Genomic DNA, 17245 nt, shown 5'->3' on the forward strand with positions numbered 1-17245 from the left:
TCGCCGGCCATATGATTTAATCAGTGCAGATTATTTACAGACAGACACTGACCCCCTCCCCACCCCCCTCAGCTGGCTCTCCGGTGGTTCTGAGGATGGAGGTGGGGAGGACGCTGCTGGACCCGCACTGGGGGCCAGTCCATGAGGGGCTCCTTGCCCCAGGGGCCTCAGGGATTCCGGGCGGCAGGCCGGCTCTACAGTACCATTTCCCACGGCAGCCTCGCCTCCTGCTTGCTTCAGGGAGGAAAAGAGGGCAGAATCACCTCCATCCACAGGGTTGAACCCAAGATTGGGGGCGGCCCCAGGCTACAGTGGGCTCCTCTGGGGGGTCCACAGTCCTGTCCCATAGTCTGAGAGAGGATGAGCTGCTGGCCACCATGCCACCCCACCAGTGTCCCTGGGGGACAGTGAGCTGGGAGGCAGGAACCCCTAAAGCCTGGTGGGCATGCATCTCTGGACATCTACAACCCTGGCCTGAGCACCCATTACCCCCTCTCTCCCGGGGGAGCTAGGACACTGGCAGCTGAGCCTGAGGCTGGGGCTTCTGAGACCCCTGAGGGTGGTGGTGGGGGGTGACAGAGGGAGGGAGGATGTTTCTGGAAAGAACCCAATTGAGTCGCAGTTCAGAGCTGAGAGAGTGGGCGGGAGTCTGGAAGCCCAGCCCCCGGGGGGGCGTGGTTGGCGCTACCCTTGGGGGAGGGGCCTTGGCAGACCCGCTTTGGTCCTTGGTAAGGCAGGCCCAGGGCCCCTTCTCCCGAGAGGGGAGGAGGTACAGGGGAGCTGGGGGCTGCTGGCCCTGGGCTGGCCAGGTGCGAGCAGGGTTCTTGGGCCTAAGGAATCCCGACTGCTGGGGTTATTAGAAGTGGGCTGGGACGCAACCAAACCTCAACAGGACTCTCGATCAGCGGGCCCCCTCCCCTCCCCGCCCCCTTTGGCCTGAGGCTGCCACCAGGTGGAAGCTCTTTCTGAGACTCGGGGGCTGGAGACCAGTCAGGCCCCACCAAGCTCTAAAACCAACATGAGCCCTCGGCTTTGACCCGGGTGCTCAGGGTGGAGACCAACCCAGCAGCCCTTGGACCACTCTTCCAACAGGGCCTTCGGACCCACTGCTCCTCTGGCTAAGCCAGGGGTGGATGGGAGCCTAACTTCCTGTCTGGTGCAGAAGTATATTGAGAAACCTCTAAGCCCCTGCCCTGAGGGACCGCCCCGGTCAGGCAAGTAGGAAGAAATGCTTAATTAGTGTGCAAAAAAAAAAAAAACCTGGGCATAAATAAACAAGGGGGCGGGGCTGGCAGGGATGTCAGCGGGCCTGGAGGGACCCCCACCGGGGGGCTGAGGAGCCACCGAAGGCTCCAGACGAAAGGCCCCAGGAGCCATCTCAGAACCACAGGCGCGGCCAGCCTGGCCCCTTAGCACCGTGGGGAGTGGGAGGGTCTGGCGCCGAGGGTCAGACCCACTCCTGCAGAGAGCGCTTGCAGTAGAGGAGCATGCGGGGCGCGCCCTTGCGCTGCATCTGCACCAGGGCGTAGGTGAGGCCCAGGATGCAGAGCAGCAGCAGCACAGGGGGCACCAACACCATGACCATGTTCACCGTCCGCGTGACTTCCTCCATCTGCACCACCACGCGGCTGCCCCCATCCGCGTCCGGCCCTGCCTCGCTGCCGCCACCGCCGCCGGGGCCCGCCTCGCCGCCCTCCTCGCCCTCCTCGCTGTCACCGCCCGCCCCGGGCTCTGCACCCCCGTCGGGGTTGAAGGGTGGACGGGCCACGTCGGGCCAGCGGGGCCCCGGCTCCACGTGCTCTTGGCAGCCCATGAAGTCCCGCAGGATGGACTTGGGGTAGCCGGGCTCCATTCGCAGGCGCTCGTTGTCAAACTTCCAGTATTTGGTGCCCTTGTAGAAGTAGGTGTAGGCTGCAGGGGGCAAAGCAGGCCAGAGGAGCGTTAGCTGGGGGCTCCCCGCTGGCCAGAGACCCTCGAAGAGAACCGGGGAGAGCTGAAGGGGCCCCGGCTTTAAAACGCCCTCTTTCTCACTGGCTTCCCTGGGCATTTTGAAATCTGTCCATGCTTTCTGGCTGGGCTGACACTGACCAGGGCGGTGCAGAGAGGGGTCCTAGAGCCCGCTGGGTCGGGGGCTAGAGTCAGGGGATCCAGTCTGGCTTCTGCCTACACTGGAGAGGACTGTGTCTTGCTCAAGGCCACACAGTCATACCCGGAGTGGAGCCTGATGCCCCCTTGGACCAGATCTCTGGTCCAGGGCACTCTGTCTACATCCTTTAAACCCCAGGAAGGACCAGGTTTGAGCCACTAGATGTGTCCCTGCTCAGCGGAGCACAATGAGGTCACAGCAGCCACAGAGTGAAGCCACCGTGCATGGAAGCCATGTGACCCGCCTGAACATTAGCAAAGCCAGCCGGGTCTCCCCAGAGCCCCTGAGAACCTGAAGGCTGATGGGCATTCTGAAACTCACCAGAGACCCCGATGGAGAAATAAAAGCCACAAGTCCCTGTTGCTCAGTTATCATGACAGAGATCAGGCTTTCCTGCTAGGCAGGTAAGGGGGGTTCCCTGGGAGGACTCTTGCTCCTGAGGCTCTGAGCCCAAGCTCACCCTACAACCCCGCCGGGCTCAAGGCTCTGCGGGGAGCAGGGCAGCTCTGAGTACCAGTTCTGGACACAGGCTGGACTCCTGACTCCACCACTTCCTCACTGTGGGATTTGGGGCCCCTTACTCAAGCACTCTTTGGCTTTGGTAAATGGTGTCAATGGTCGCCTGGCCCAGCTGGGCCCCCTGTGCCTGCCATCTTGATGCTGGAGACCGCAGGCAAGCCCTGTCCCATGTGTGTGGAGGCAGGGGGATGTGGGTGTTGGGCAGGCTGGGCGGGGGCTGGCCCTGGTACCTGCATCGTTGCTCAGGAAGGCCCCTTTAGGGGAGGCGGGGATCCCCTGCCACACGCTGATGGGCTTGGGGTAGCCGGGGTCTCCATGCTGCGTTTCCTCATTGAAGCGCCAATACCTGTGGCCAGAAGCACCAAGTTGTGGGTTCTTTCTGGGAGGGCCTGAGGATGGGGGTCTTTCCCCCTTAGCGGAGGGGCACTCACCTATCCTCTTGGAAGAAGAAGGTGTGACCTGTGGGCTCCCACCAGATGGCCGTGTCGATGCGGTCGTAGGGGATGCCCACGCCATAGCTGGTCAGCGGCTGTGGGTAACCCGGCTCCAGGTTTGCTTCTCGGAAGAGCCAGTAGCGGTCGCCTGCGGGAGGGGTTGGGGGGAGGGCATGGGTAGTGAGAATCTGGGTCCCCAAATCTGTTCCCATTCACTGCTACACTCACCACGCACACATACACACTCACATCTGGTACACAGAACAAGCACTGACACTCCACACCCAAGACAACTCACACTCGCATCACACGCATGTGGCACTCAGGGACACCTGTAATGCACCCATTTATGTGTATACACATTGCCAGCTCACAACAGCACACACACCACACACTCAATCGCAGTACACACGCGCCTCCGATCCTATTCGAACATCCACTGTCCCCACACAGTTCTTACACAGAGAGAGGGAAAAGGCCTGGCCTCTGGATCTGGGGGCTGTGTCCCTGGGGCCCCCCAGTACACAGCCCAGGCTCCTCCCTTTTAGTGTGAGCCCAGCCTGGTCCTTCAGGAGTTTCTGCCTGGTTGAGACTCAGGCCAGGGGTGCTGCCCCCTTCCTGGAGGGCAGGCCCCAGAGTGGGGGCTGGGGGGAGGGAGCTCCACTGTCTCTGTAGACAGACCGAGGACACTCCCCAGAGTGGGCTCGGGGACCCGCTCATATGAGGAAGGGGCAAGGAAGAGGCCTAGGACACAAGGAAGGAAGGTGATGGGGCGGGGCCCCTGTGCTGCAGAAGGGGGACACTTGCCCTCAGTTCGCCTCTGCCCCCCGGGCCTCTGGTCTCTGTCTACCCCCCACCCCACCCCTGCCCTGCTGCCAGGATCGGGTCCCCCTGAGTAAGCCCGCAGTGGGCGACAGGACGAGATGTGCATGCGGTCCTTCCTTTCCATCCTCTCTCAGGCCCAGCTGGGTCAGAGGTCAGGCCAGAGGGGAGGGCAGGAAGGCTGCCCAGCCCCCTCCCTCCCACCTGCCCCAACTCACCTTTGAAAAAGACGAAACGCCCGTCCTGGCGCTCGTAGGCGGCACTGATGTCGCTAGGCAGGCCCCGCCAGAAGTGCCCGATGGGCATGGGATAGTTGTCCAGGACGCGGTTGTGCCGCACCCGCCAGAACCAGCGGCCCTGGGGAGGGCGTGGGGGTGAGTGGACGGCATGGGGGCCCCCCCACCCCTCCCAGCAGGACACGCTTGGGTTGTGTGAGAAGAGTGGGGTCCTGGGAGCCCAGGAACACCCTTGGTCTAATAACATGTTCAGACTGGGGCAAAAAGGGGGCAGTGAGGGGCCCTGGGGCCACCATGGAAGCTCTGGGTGAGGGCCAGTAAGGGCCAGGCCCTGGAGTCAGCCAGCTCTGGGTTTGGTTTCCAGCATAACCTTTACTCAGTGATGACGTGGACAACTCCCCTTGCCTGGGAGAGTCTGGTGCAGGGGGTCTTGGGGGGGTGGGGCACAAGGAGAGAGAGAGCCCCAGGTGGGTGCGGGCCCTAGGCTTATTGTATGACTTCAGGCAAGTCTCTTGTCCCTCGGGCTGTTTTCTTCTTGGTCTAGGGTCTGATGGCTCCCCAGGGGCCGCTTAGTGAGGGGGGTGGTGGTGGGGCAAGAGTCTGGTGGGGGAAGTGGGAGGGAGCTCTCTGCTCTGAGCCTGGGCCAAGGGGCTGGGGGGGGCTTGAGCAGGCGGGGGCCAGACCTTGAACACGAACATCTCCCCCCGCAGCATGGCCACCGTGTCGAAGTCCCCGTCGCAGATGTTGGGGCCATACTGGTCGGGCCGCTCCGTGGCGCGGGGTTGGGGTGGGGGGCCTGGCTTTGGAGGCCGCTCCGGTTTCCCACCCGGGGGAGGTGGCTGAGGGGGTCTGGGGGGCCGGTGGTCTGGCCGGCCAGGCCGCCGGGGGGTCACAGTGGGAAGAGGTTGGGTGGGCTGTGGCTGGCCATCCGGGGTGCCTGCAGAGGGGCGGGAGGGGGAAGTGAAGAGGGTAACCCCAGAACCCAGCCAGGATGCCAGCTTCTCCTACTCGGAACCTTGGCCACCTGGGGAGACCTGTGCCCCATGGGCAGCCCACCCACGTGAGAGGCCCTATCTGACCACAGCAGACCCCTCCCCACACCACCATCGCTCGGGGGGACCTCCAGTCTCTTCCATGCAGCCCCTTCGTTGACCTCCCCACCCTGGGCTAGAGTCACTGTGCCCTAAGGCCACCCCTGGCTGCACTTCCCCTTGGGGATGCTCCTCTAAGGAGGCTGGCCGGTTCCAATGGAGGCTCCATAAGCAGTAGACACAAGTGGAGGGAAGAATGTGGTTCCCAGGTGGCTGGGAACACAGCGAGGGCTCGGGGTGGGCACTGACCCCCTGAACTGGCCCCCAGAGACCTCCCCACTGGGGGCTTCCTTGGTGGGGGGTTGGGGGTGGGGGTGCTACCTGCCTCTAAGGAGCTGGGAAGTGATAAACCAGCACTGCTCAGAGGAGAGCCTCAGTGGGAACGCTTGGGCTGGGTGTGACGGTGGGAGGAACAGGGACCCCAGGGACACCCTGGGTCTCATAAGAATATCCCTCAGGGTGAGGAGGAAAATGGGGGCAGTAAGGGGCCCTGGGGCCACCTGTGTCCCCTGGAGCCACCATGGAAGCTCTGGGTGAGGGCCTGGGCCTGGAGTCAGCCAGCCCTGGACTGGTCTCTAGAACCATCCTCTATTGACTGGATGACTTGGACCATCGCTAATTCTCTCTGGGCCTCAGTTTCCTCATCTACAAAATGGGTGTGGCCGTGGTCCCGATGCTTCATGGGGCTGGGAGCTGAGAACAGGCATGCAGAGCCCCCTGTCCCCCACTACCACCCACTCACCGTAGAGCTGCTGAATGCCCCGAAGGTCGTCTTCGGGCAGCTGGAAGTTGTCGATGTCCATCCACTGGTAGAATGGTGCCATGATGGCGCTGGGGTTGCTCGAGTGCTCCAGCCCCAGTGCATGGCCCAGCTCGTGCACTGCTACCAGGAAGAGGCTGTTTCCTGTCATGGCGGGCAGCGGGGTCAGCTCTGGCCTGGCCCAGGACCTGGACACCCCACTTTATGGGTGGAGGGGCCCAAAGAGCCTGCCCATGCTTTACTCTCAGAAGTTGAGCCACTCTGACTTCTGAGCCTCTATCTTTCCCATCTGGAAAATGGGTACACCAATCCCTTCCTTTCCCTAGCACCCCCCTTGGAGATGATGGACAGCACACTGAGACCAAGAATCAATGCTCCCAAGAACTGCATGGGGGATGCTCTCCCCTCCCAGCCCCCAGCTCTACCCTCCCCAGCCCTCACCCATGTCGTCACCCTGACCAGAGGTGCTCACCATGCAGGTCAGTGCTGGAGAAGGTCCAGGGCTCATCTGCATCAAAATGGGTGTCCCCGCCCAAACCAGGCCCAGGGAAATAGGCGTGGGCCAGAAAGCCACCTGTGCCATCAAATGGTGAGCTGTCGCCATGGAAACCAGAGGCAAAGAGTACCATGATGTCCGCCTCCTTCTGCCGCCGCAGCCGGATGTCCTCATAAGGCACCTCCTGGAAGACCAGGGGCGTGGCCTGCTCCCACACACGGAAGGCCCGGCGCACCGCCTCCAGCGAGTGGTACCAGCCTAGCTTCTCTGTGTAGTTCTGGATGCTGCAGGCGGGTGGGAAGACATATGAGTGAGCCCATGGCTGGGGCTGCGGTCCATTACTAGCATCCACTGGGTTGGGGGCGGGGACACACGGTCTCAAGGAAAGGGCATAGCATCTGAGCTGGTTCATGGACAATGCTCATCAATACCTACCGTTAATTTACTCTGATGTGAATTTGAAAAAAAAAAAGAACTAATTTGTCAAGCCCAGGAATTCATTAGGATATCACTGAATAAGGTTGCATTTTGCCAAATACGCTTATTTTAAGAAAACATTAAGTAATTAAAAGTATAGGTGCTATAGAGCCAAGAGAAAGACCTAGAAAGTGGGATGCAAATGTCTGAGGTTTGGGAAACACAGGCCAAGTGGTTCTGAATGTTGGGCTCCAAAGTCAGGCTGAATCAGGTTCAAGGCTGGGCTCTAACACTTTCTGGGTAACCTTGGGCAAGCAACTTAAGTCTCTCTGAGTTTTAGCTTCCTCATCTGTAAAATGGGAAAAGGAGGGCAGCACTTTCATCATGGAGTCCCTGGGAGGATTCAATGGCTTAACTCACGTAGAACATGTGCCTCCACATGATAAAAGCGTGGTGAGGCCTGTAATTGCCCACTTAAAGCAGATTAAGCATCTGTGTGCTGGGCAGAGCTCCGTCAGAGGTCATGAATCAGCTCATGGATCGTGAGTTCACTCTGGTGGCCTGGGTCCCTTAGGACCTTAGGAGCTGCACTTCCTCAGGAGATGGAGCTGAGGGTGGGGTCGTGGCTGGATTGGAACGGGCAGGGGGACCCTTGAGGACTGCATACAGCTCAAGGCTCAGGGGGGTTTCTTGCCAAATAACTTGGCGGAAAGGAAGGAGGGGTATTTGAAGCAGGGTTTGTGCGGGTGACTTGGTGCACAGATCCCCCCTGGGCAGATGCTGGACTGCCCAGATGCTCCAGGGCCTCCCTTATCCTTCACACCCCCAAAGCCTCCAGTTCTCACCGGTGTAAGAGCCCACCTGGGTGGGTGAGGCCAGCCCTCGGCTGCTGGTGGGTGCTGGGAGGGAGGAAAGGAGGACAGAGCATTGTTCAAAGGGTCCCAGCCTTCTCTCGAGGGAGACTGCAGTGGGGGAGGGGCCGATCTAATCAGCATGGGGGTGGGATTAGATGGGGAGGCCAGGCACCCTGCAGTGGGCTGCTGGGAAAGGAAGCCTTCCAGACAAGCCCACTGGGAAGCCTGCGGCCTCAGCCCAGGGAAGGAGAGGTCCCAGCACTTCAGGAACATGCCCTGAGGGGATGCCACCCTGGACAGCTGGAGTCTCTACCTGAAAGTAAGGTGGTGGTTGTTCCACTTCCTTCCTGTGAGGGCGTAGCGCTTCCTCCGCCGCCTCAGGTTGGCTTTCACACGTACCCCAAACTGGTCTGGCACCCCACAGCGGGGCCGCTTCATCCACCTGGGAGCACAAAGCCTCCTCTCAACACACCTGCTGCTGGGCACTGCCTCTTCCAGGCAGTCCACCATCTCCCACCCTCCAGCCACCGGCCTCCAGCTGCACCTATTATGAGGGCAGCGGCAGTGAGAAGACTCTTCCTAAGTTTTGAGCTCCTCCTCGGGAAAATGGTATGATGACCTGGTACTGCAAGACTGGGCGCCTAGGAGAGGCTCTGCAAAGGAGAGCCCCTGTTACCAGTATGCCCGGGAACGGGAGGTGAGTTACCCTGAGGCCTTTTATCCCTGATACCTTCTGCTCTGAGTGCTCATCAAGAATGTGGCTCTGGGTCACAGCATCTGTCAGACCCAGAGCAAGGCCTAACTAGGCAATCACAGCACCTCCCATTCCCAAGCCTGTGGCAGACATCACTAATCAATCCTGTGCTCCTTGCTGCTGAGCTGAGTTTCGGCCTCAGGAGCTTTCTCAACACAAGACAGCAGCGGTCCCTCCCAACCAATGAGAGCTAGCATGGAGGATCAAACCCTTTGCCACCTCATATCTAGGCCACCCTTTCCTGGAAAACTCCACAGGCCAAGCCTTCAACAAAGCAGGCCGGAAGGAGGGCGGGTGCCAGTGGGGTCTGGGAATGACCTGACGGAAGGACTCACGCCTTGGTCTCTTCGTCCAGCACACCCGTGACGGGGATCCCGTAGAAGCGCTGCATCTCGGCCAGGGCCGAGGCCAGGATCTGGGCGGAGCGCATGGTGGACATGTGACGGCTGGGCTGGGGCAGGTAGCCGTAGAGCCGCAGCCAGTTCTGCAAAGGAGAGGCCATGGCCTGGTCAGCAGGTCCTGGCATCCTGACCTCCAAGCATGTGCGGTCTCCCTCCCACCACCTCCCACCCCCATCACCTCCCACCAGTGTGGGCTTCTGGACCACTCTCCCTGCTTCCACTTCCTGTGGTCTGTTCTCACACAAGAGCTGGAACAAAAGGCCGGGTCTGATCAGTCCTCTGCCTTGAATCCTACAAAGACTCCCCATCTCAGAGGAAAAGCTGATTCTTTCAGGAGCTACTGGGCCCCAGGTCGGCTCTCAGACCTCACTCCTATCATTCAGCCCAGCCGGGCTCCTTCTTGCCTCGGGCCTTTGCACTTGCTGTTCCTACTGCCTGGAGTGCTCTCCCCAGACCTCTGCATGGCTCACGCCCTCTCTGTCTTCAGGTCTCTGCTTCCTCCCCTTATTTGAGGGGTATTCTCCGACAAATAAAGAAAACACGCCCACCTGCTGTGCCCTGTACTCCCTCACTCCTGCTTGCCTGCCCTTATCACCATCTGATACACTGTATTTCACTTGGTTGGTTATCGTTTGTCCTCCCCCATGAGGACGGAAGCTGTGTTCATGACGATAGCCCATAGTCACCGTCTTTATCACTGCACTGGCCCCTGCAGGGGTGGGTCCCCTACCATCCAAGCAGACCACTGGGACCCCTATGGGGTTTAGAACCTCTTGAGTTCTCACCTAGTAGGAAAACCGTGGGGCTTCCCTGGTGGCTCAGGTGGTAAAGAATCAGCCTGCAATGTGGGAGACCTGGATTTGATCCCTGGGTCAGGAAGATCCCCTGGAGAAGGGAACCCACTCCAGTTTTCTTACCTGGGAAATCATGGACAGGGAAGCCTGACGGGCTACAGTCCATGGGATTGCAGAGTCGGATACAACTGAGCAACTAATACTTTCACCAGACCTTAAGCCTTCTGAAAGGGGAGCAGATGGGTTCAGGGAGTCCACCCAGGCCCAGCAGGGTGGGACTGGAGGCCTGAAGTTCAGTTTCTGCTCTGCCACTAACTCTGTTCTCTCTGGGCCTGACTTTCCTCATGTGAAAGATGGGGAGCCACAGGGTTGCTGGTGGGTGCAATGTGAGAGAGACGGCCCTGGGAAGAGCGGCTGGGACACAGTAGGGGTGCCTATCCCCTTCAGAATTTGCTTGGCTAGTCTTTTTTGATATATAAAAAAAAGATCCAAAAAATTGTATATTTATTTGGCTGTGTTGGGTCTTAATTGCCATATGTGGGATCTTCGATCTTCCTTGCGACAAGTGAGATCTTTAGTTGCAGCATGCAAACTCGGTTGCAGCATGTGGGATCTAGTTCCCTAACCAGGGATCGAACCCAGGCCCCCTGCATTGGGAGTTCAGAGTCTTAGCCACTCCACCACCAGGGAAGTCCTTGGGCAAGTCTTTTCATCCATCTATCCGTCTGTCTGTCTGTCCACCCAGCTAGCCAGCCACCCTACCAAATGTTTCTGAGTGCCCTCTCTGTGCCAGGCACCACACCAGCTGGAGGCCGTGGAGGAGGCCCTGGCTGACCTCCAGGGGCTTACAATCTCCCCGGGGAGACCCACTGCAGAGGAGAAGTTCACACCTGCGAGTCTGTGAGCAGACAGGACCACTGCAGTTGAAACCCGACGGTGGGACCCCCAGTGAGCCAAGCTGAGTGGTGCTGAGAAAGGGGACTCTGCCCTGCCCACCTCGTGCCCACAAGGCGATGAGATCATGGTGACCACTGTGGGAGGACTGCTGTGGGCCTTGGCCACACGGAAGCGTGTCCTTTGAAGCTTTCCTTGTTATCCTCAGTCTCTGAAAACCCCCAGAGTGAGGGGATCTGCTCTGAGAGGCTCTGAAAGGCAGAGGCTGCAGAGCAAGGGCCCGCGGGGCAGATGGCGGCTGGACACAGAGGCTGCTGTGGGCCGACAGCCACGTGTCAGCTGCCTGGGCCACGCCCACATCAGTCTGCCACCAGGGCCACGTCCAGTTCCTCAGGTACTGGCTCCCCTCGGTGCCACCCTGGCACCCGGCCAGGCCCCCGAAGCGGACGGGCTGCCCACACAGCCCAGCTCAGCCATGCCAGGCTGCCGCTGGAGGGAGTGGAGGCTGAGCCAAGAAGGGCAGAGTGGGGAGACGGCCAGAGGCCGAGGATGCCGAGCCTCAGCTTGGAGGGCTCGCAGGGCCCTGGGCGACAGTCACAGGACACCGAGCTGAGAAAGCACCACGGCTCTGGGGACAGAGCCTGGTCAGCCCCCTTTGTGCTCCTGTGCCTCGGTAAAGGGGGTGGTATCAGGACCTGCTTCCTCTCATGGGTTTCCAGAGGATGAAATGGGGATGTCCACAGGAGCCTTGGGCACCGTGCTGGGCAGGCAAAGTCCTCAATAAACGTATTATTAATGACAGAGGCTGGGTGGGGGTGGGGGACTGCCCTGTTGTTCCTAGAACAGCAGACTTTTGCCTCTATCGACCGGGCTGAAGGATCCAGGTTGGGACAAGTCAGCCTCAGGTGGGTGCAGGGCAGCTGGGGGAGGCTGGAGTGCCCTGCAGCAGCCCCCTCACCCCTCCAGCCCCTTCCTTCTAGCTCCCAGACCCTGGCAGTGTTCCGGGCACCCTCCATAGCCTTCTTCCCAAGCACAGAAACCTTTCCTGGGGCTCCTGTTAGGTCTGGAGAGGGGGACGTCCACCACCCTTGATGGACGCGGTTTGCCTGAAGAAGCCTGGAGAGATCTAGAAGGAGAGGTTGTGAGGCTGGCTCGCTCGCTCTGACAGTGAGAGGAATCCGGCTGGAGGTGGGGGGAGGGCCTGGGGCTGCAGCTGACAGACGAGGGCACCTCTACATCACCTATTTGCATAAGGTAAAAATATCCCGGGGAGCGCAATCACAGGCCACCAAGGGGCTGATTAGTGGTGTCTGGCGAGTGACAGGAGGGCAGGGCAGGCGGGGGAGGGTGGCTGGGGCCCTGGGGAGGGGAGGAGGGCAAAGGAGGGAGCCGGGCCTGTCTGCAGTGAAGAGGTCCAGAGCCTGGCGGGGCGGAAGGGGTAGAGGGGCCCCTTCAGTACTGGGGCAGCTTGGGGGCTGACACCAAAGGCCCAAGGGTGCCTGTGGACCCTCCATCACACTGCCAGGCACCCTTTGAGTCCCAGGGAAGCCAAGAGCTTCCACCTTGGTATCAGCCAAGCCTCCCCAGTGACAAATGTCTCTCGGCCACTGCCTGGGTAGAAAGCTGAGGCTGAGGACTGGTGATGTTGAGTGGACTAGGCTGAAGTGGCCTTGGCAGAGCAGCTGAGGCCCTGGATGACAAGGCGAAGGAGCTGATGGAGATGCCTGACTGGCAAGCAATGGGCTCAGAGCGGACCAAGCACCAACCAGTCTACACCAGTCGCGGGGCTGGGGCTCCCCCCACCACCCCTGCCTCCACCAGTATCCAGGAGGAAGCTTCTCATCACCCTGCTGTTCTAAGTGCCATGAGCCCTGGGGGTGGGAGGAAAAGGGCACGGTCTGGGGAAGGCACAGATGTGTGGCAGGTACTGCCCTGACTCCAGTCTCCTGAGGGGCCCTGCAGCCACATGACAAAAATGGGGAGCAACTCCCAAAGTCACGACAGACCCCTGGTCTCAAGGTGGGGGAGAGGCTTGCTCAGGCCCCTGCTGCTCCTAGCGGTATAAACACGGCCCCCCGCCCCCTTCCATCAGGACTCCTCTTCCTGTCATCTGCGTCTCACAGGTGGGATGAACCCAGCAGTGAAGTTCTGTTTCTCACAAGGGGAAACTGAGGCTCAGGCAGGTCCATAAACAGCAGAGTAGGGAGACCCCGTCCGTGAGGACCACTGCCCAGTGGGAGGCAGGGAAGTGTTCTACAGGGAGAGCCCGAGGCCCCCTCCTGCAGCCCAGGGAGGGAGGTTGTTGTCAGAGAATCGCCCCCACTAACCCGCTCTTTCAGTCATTTCTTTCTCCAGCTCCAGACCCCGCCCCATAAGTATGGACAGAAGCTTCAGGAGAGTGGCTGGCCCCAGGCAAGGAGATGTAGAGCCATCAAGAGTCTGGGGATGGGGGTATTCCTGACCCCCTGGCCCTATAGGAGAGGCCATAAATATAGCAGCCGGGGGCTGAGAATCTGCTAGAGCCAGGCTGTCAATTCTCATCACCCCATTCAATGCTCACAAGTAGCCCATCCCCATTACACAGACTGCAAGGTTCAGAGAGGGTGCCCGGCTCACCCAGGGTCACACAGCTGGTCTGTGGGTAGAACTGGAGCCCGGAGGCAGCACTGTCGGCTCCTCTTGGCCTGAGGCTGGGGATGCTGGGCTCTGGCCCATCTGGGGAATCGTGCCCAGCACAGTGCTGGGGAGGGCACTGGGGGAGGGAGTCTAATCCTCCCCACCATGGGCGTCTGGATCTGGGCACTGGGCCACATCAGCAGGGCTGCTCCCCAGGACTGCTGAGACCTCGCCAAGGCAGGCCCTCCCCCATCCTGAGGGCGTGTCTGGGAAGGAGCCACCAGATCAATAATGTGCATTAAGCAGTCGCGGGGGTAGGGGCAAGCCTCAGCTGCCCCACAGCCAGCTCCTCCAGGCTCAGATCAGTGGAGCCCCCTCCCACCCGGCCTTATCAGACCCCACACGATAAGAGCGATCTCTCCTGGCTCAGCTCTGGGCTTCTGTCACCCCGCTTTCTCTGCAGGCCAGGCAGACCCTGGCAGGATTGCCCAGACAGGCACAAAAGGCGTCTTGTCAGGCCCGTCAGCAATGGACACAGACCTTTCATGGTGTCCTGGGACCAGTTATGGGGGCCCCAAGCCAGGCCACCCTGTCCTTGGTGGACCATTTACTTCCTTTAGAGGCAGCAAGGTTTATATTCAAGTGGTTTGAGAACACATTTGCTTTTCTGGGGCTCAAATCTAACCCCTCAAGATGGGACAGCTGTAGGTGGGGATGGGGCTCCAGGTGGTAGGGAAAGCGGGTGGGGTGGGGCTGTCTGACCAGGGAAACAGGAAGGAAGGGGACGCCACTTCTTTACCCCGGGGCCACCCCCGCACTCCTTAACCTGGAGAAACAACAGCCAGGTCCTTTGGCCAGTGGGCGGGCAGGGGTGGGGTGAAGGACCCAGTTGGCTGGCAGTTCCGGGCTGGCTGAGGGCCAGGCCTGGGCCGTCCACCTGGAAACCCCCCTGTAGGTGTGGTCTTCTCAGTGGGCCTGGCCCGTGTGGCTGGACAGGTGGGGGTAGGGCTCCAGGCTCACGTGGCTGAGGGCGGCCCTGGCCCCACCCCATCCCCTCCTTCCCACCTGGCTCTGGCCCAGCAGGCTCCAGTCTGGCCAGGGAGCTTCCAAAAAATGACACCCTGGGCTCTGACCTGCAGCCTTTCACCCAGCCGGGAGCTGGGAGCTCAGGCTCCAAGCCACACTGACCGGCTCTGCTACCATCCAGGCTGCGGGATCAAGGGTGATTTCTCTCATAGTCTCCACTTCCTCTTCTGTATAGTGGGGTCACGACTGCACCTAAACTTACAGAGCTAATTCAGGATTAAATGTGAAAATCTTACAGAACACCTGTAGGCCCTGGCCAGGATGGAATCAAGTACGTTGCAGGTGCTCAAAAGTAACACCTGGTCCTCCCCTGGGCACCGTGTGAGGGACACTGTGTGGAGCATTGGCTATTTCATATACAAACACACTGAACTTCCCCAATAACACCATCCAGTAGATACTACTAGTAGTCTCATTTTGGAGACAAGGAAACAGGCTGTCTGTCTTAGTTGCTAAGTCCGACTCTGCGACCCCATGGACTGCAGTACATGACATCAGGCCTCCCTGTCCTTCACTATCTCCCGGAGTTCACTCAGACTCATGTCCATTGAGTCAGTGATGCCAAGGAACCATCTCTAACCATGTTACCTCGCTGAGGCTCAGATGGGGCCAGTGATTTGCCCAAGGGGCCAGTGATTTGCCCAACAGCAAATGCCATTTGCTTCTCACTGTATTTTGCCACCATTTTGTAAGCACTTCCTATGTACCAGGCGCCATGCTCAAGTACAGTGGACATGATGTTGGGCTCTCACCCCTGGGGGGTGGGGGTGGTCAGTAGCTTCTGGGAGGACAAGGTGGTGTCCAAGGCTCAAGGGTTAGTCCTGGAGAGCAGCTCCAAACCTTGCTCTCCAGCCTCCAGGGCCATGGGGGCATCTCTGAGGGCTGGCTAATGGCTGGGACCCAGGGTCTGTCTGTCCAGATCCCAGAGGTTGAGTTGGGTGTACGTGTTCATTGTCTGCTGATCCCATGAGGGAAACGGGAGCTGGTGAGAGGCGTTCCTTTTTGTCTCTCTGATCCAGGCCCACGTTGTACATCTCTGCTGTTTTTGCCCAAAAAACAGCTGCAAAAATCTGTGCTACTCCCCTAAGCACTCAGGCATCCCTAAAACCACGGTCCTGCTGGGGAATGGCCTCATGTGAGCCTAACTCAGTCGAGGCTTGTCCAGTCAGAAAGCGCCTACTGTGTGCCTCAGGCCTGGAGTATTCAGCAGCTGACAGGGTGCCAGGTCCTCACCTTCATCTGCGGACTCCTGGGGCCCTCTGTGAGATGGAGGAAGCTCTAAGCAGAGAGCCCTGAGCCGTCTCTGCTTCTGCTGACCCAGAGAACACTTCTCCATGCCCAAGGCAGAGCTGGCCACCGGGCTTGGCCCTTGCCTGAGGAGCCAGCTGTGTGAACTACATAAATCTTGGGACGATACTGAAGGTGCCAACTGCCTTAGTCCATCCTGGCTGCCATAATAAAAATATCATAAGCTGGGTGGCTCATAACAACATTTATTTTTCCCAGTTCTGGAAGTAAGAAATTCAAGTTCAGAGCGACAGCATGCTTAGGTCTGGCTGCTAACTTCTTGCTGTGTGTGGAAGGGCAAGGGAGATTTCTCCAGCAGTTTTTGTATTTTACCTTTTTACATCTCAGTTGCACTGCGAGGCATGTGGAATCTTAGTCAACTGTTGCTTAGTTACGTCATGTTCGATTCTTTTGCAACCCCATGGGTTGTAGCCCACCACATTCCTCTGTCCATGAAATTCTCCAGGCAAGAATACTGGAGTGGGTTTGGGTTGCCATTTCCTTCTCCAGGGGATCTTCTCGACCCAGGGATTGAACCCGCATCTCCTGCATTGGCAGGTGGATTCTTTATCACTGAGCCACCAGGGAAGCTTAGTTTCCTGACCAGGGATCAAACCCATGCCCTCTGCATTGGAAGCCTGGAGTCTTAACCAGTAGAACACCAGGGAAGTCCCTCGGACAGTTTTTATAACACTAATCCCACCCAAGAGGGCTCTGCCCTCATGACCTAATCACTTCATAGAGGCCCCCACCTCCAAATATCATCATCTTGGGGAAGTTAGGTTTCAACATATTATTTGAGGCCGGTGAGGGGTAGGTGGAGGGAGGGGAGGGGCTTCACTTAGTCTATAGCAACAACTTTAATCAGAGGTGGGAAGCTGCAGCCATCACAACGACCACCACAGCTGAGCTGGCATCAGGCAGAAGTCAAACTGTCAGCTGGGCAGAGGGGTCCATGGCAGGGAACACCTGGAGGGCATGGAGGGGGGGCCAGAACCCAGTGCTTGACGGGGAGAGGTTTATCCTTGCCGGGCAGTCTTGCTATTCTGAGTTGGTATTAGAGAATGTGGGCAGTATTGTAAGGGATTTTGGAGGAAGTATTTGGAGGGATTCTGGGGGAAGTCTTCTTTCAGCGGGGAGGGGTGTCTGGGTGTGTTTCTAGGTTATTTCCTCCCCACTCTCCTTGGATGCAAACGAAGCAGTCTGCGTCCAGGGGTCAGAGCAGGCAAGTCTGTGACGCAGACACGGAGCACATGCAGGGCTGTTCTCTGCAAGGAGGCAGCAGACTGACTGGACCCCAGGGCAGCCCAAACACAGGGCCCTGGAGAAGGACTTGGCATAAAGGGCGTGGCCCAATGAGATCCTGAGTTCCTGGCAGCACTCATCAGCCCAGTTCTCCCTGGGTTTTGAAACAAGAATGGAGAAGAGTGGCTTGCTACTGATAAGAGCACAGAAAGAAAAGAAGATTCAGCTTCTGTAGGTTCTCAAATACAAGGCCCTCACACTATCACACCTCTTCTCCTTGAGGGTGGGCATGGGGGGCCCCCTGCAGCTTCTGCTCCACAGTTAGGACAGGGCACTAATATGGGCACACCCAGGGGGCCCCAGGGGCCAGCACGGAAGTGTGGACAGAGACTG

At 59.1% G+C, this 17245-nt stretch overlaps 1 protein-coding gene across 1 annotated transcript in view; it reads right to left on the reverse strand.

Moving 5' to 3' along the window:
* MMP15 (matrix metallopeptidase 15) overlaps positions 1 to 17245 on the reverse strand; it is a 21165-nt gene continuing 3920 nt past the window's right edge. The window contains exons 2-10 of the mRNA XM_043436473.1: positions 8865 to 9013; positions 8089 to 8217; positions 6481 to 6788; positions 5991 to 6152; positions 4841 to 5094; positions 4140 to 4278; positions 3097 to 3247; positions 2896 to 3011; positions 1 to 1911 (exon numbers count right to left, since the gene is read on the reverse strand). Coding sequence (XP_043292408.1) covers positions 1448 to 1911; positions 2896 to 3011; positions 3097 to 3247; positions 4140 to 4278; positions 4841 to 5094; positions 5991 to 6152; positions 6481 to 6788; positions 8089 to 8217; positions 8865 to 9013 — 1872 coding nt within the window. The 3' untranslated portion in view covers positions 1 to 1447. The remainder of the gene's footprint in view (positions 1912 to 2895; positions 3012 to 3096; positions 3248 to 4139; positions 4279 to 4840; positions 5095 to 5990; positions 6153 to 6480; positions 6789 to 8088; positions 8218 to 8864; positions 9014 to 17245) is intronic.

Source organism: Cervus canadensis, chromosome 18 (assembly GCF_019320065.1).
Source record: "Cervus canadensis isolate Bull #8, Minnesota chromosome 18, ASM1932006v1, whole genome shotgun sequence".
In the NCBI taxonomy this organism is placed as follows: Eukaryota; Metazoa; Chordata; class Mammalia; order Artiodactyla; family Cervidae; genus Cervus; species Cervus canadensis.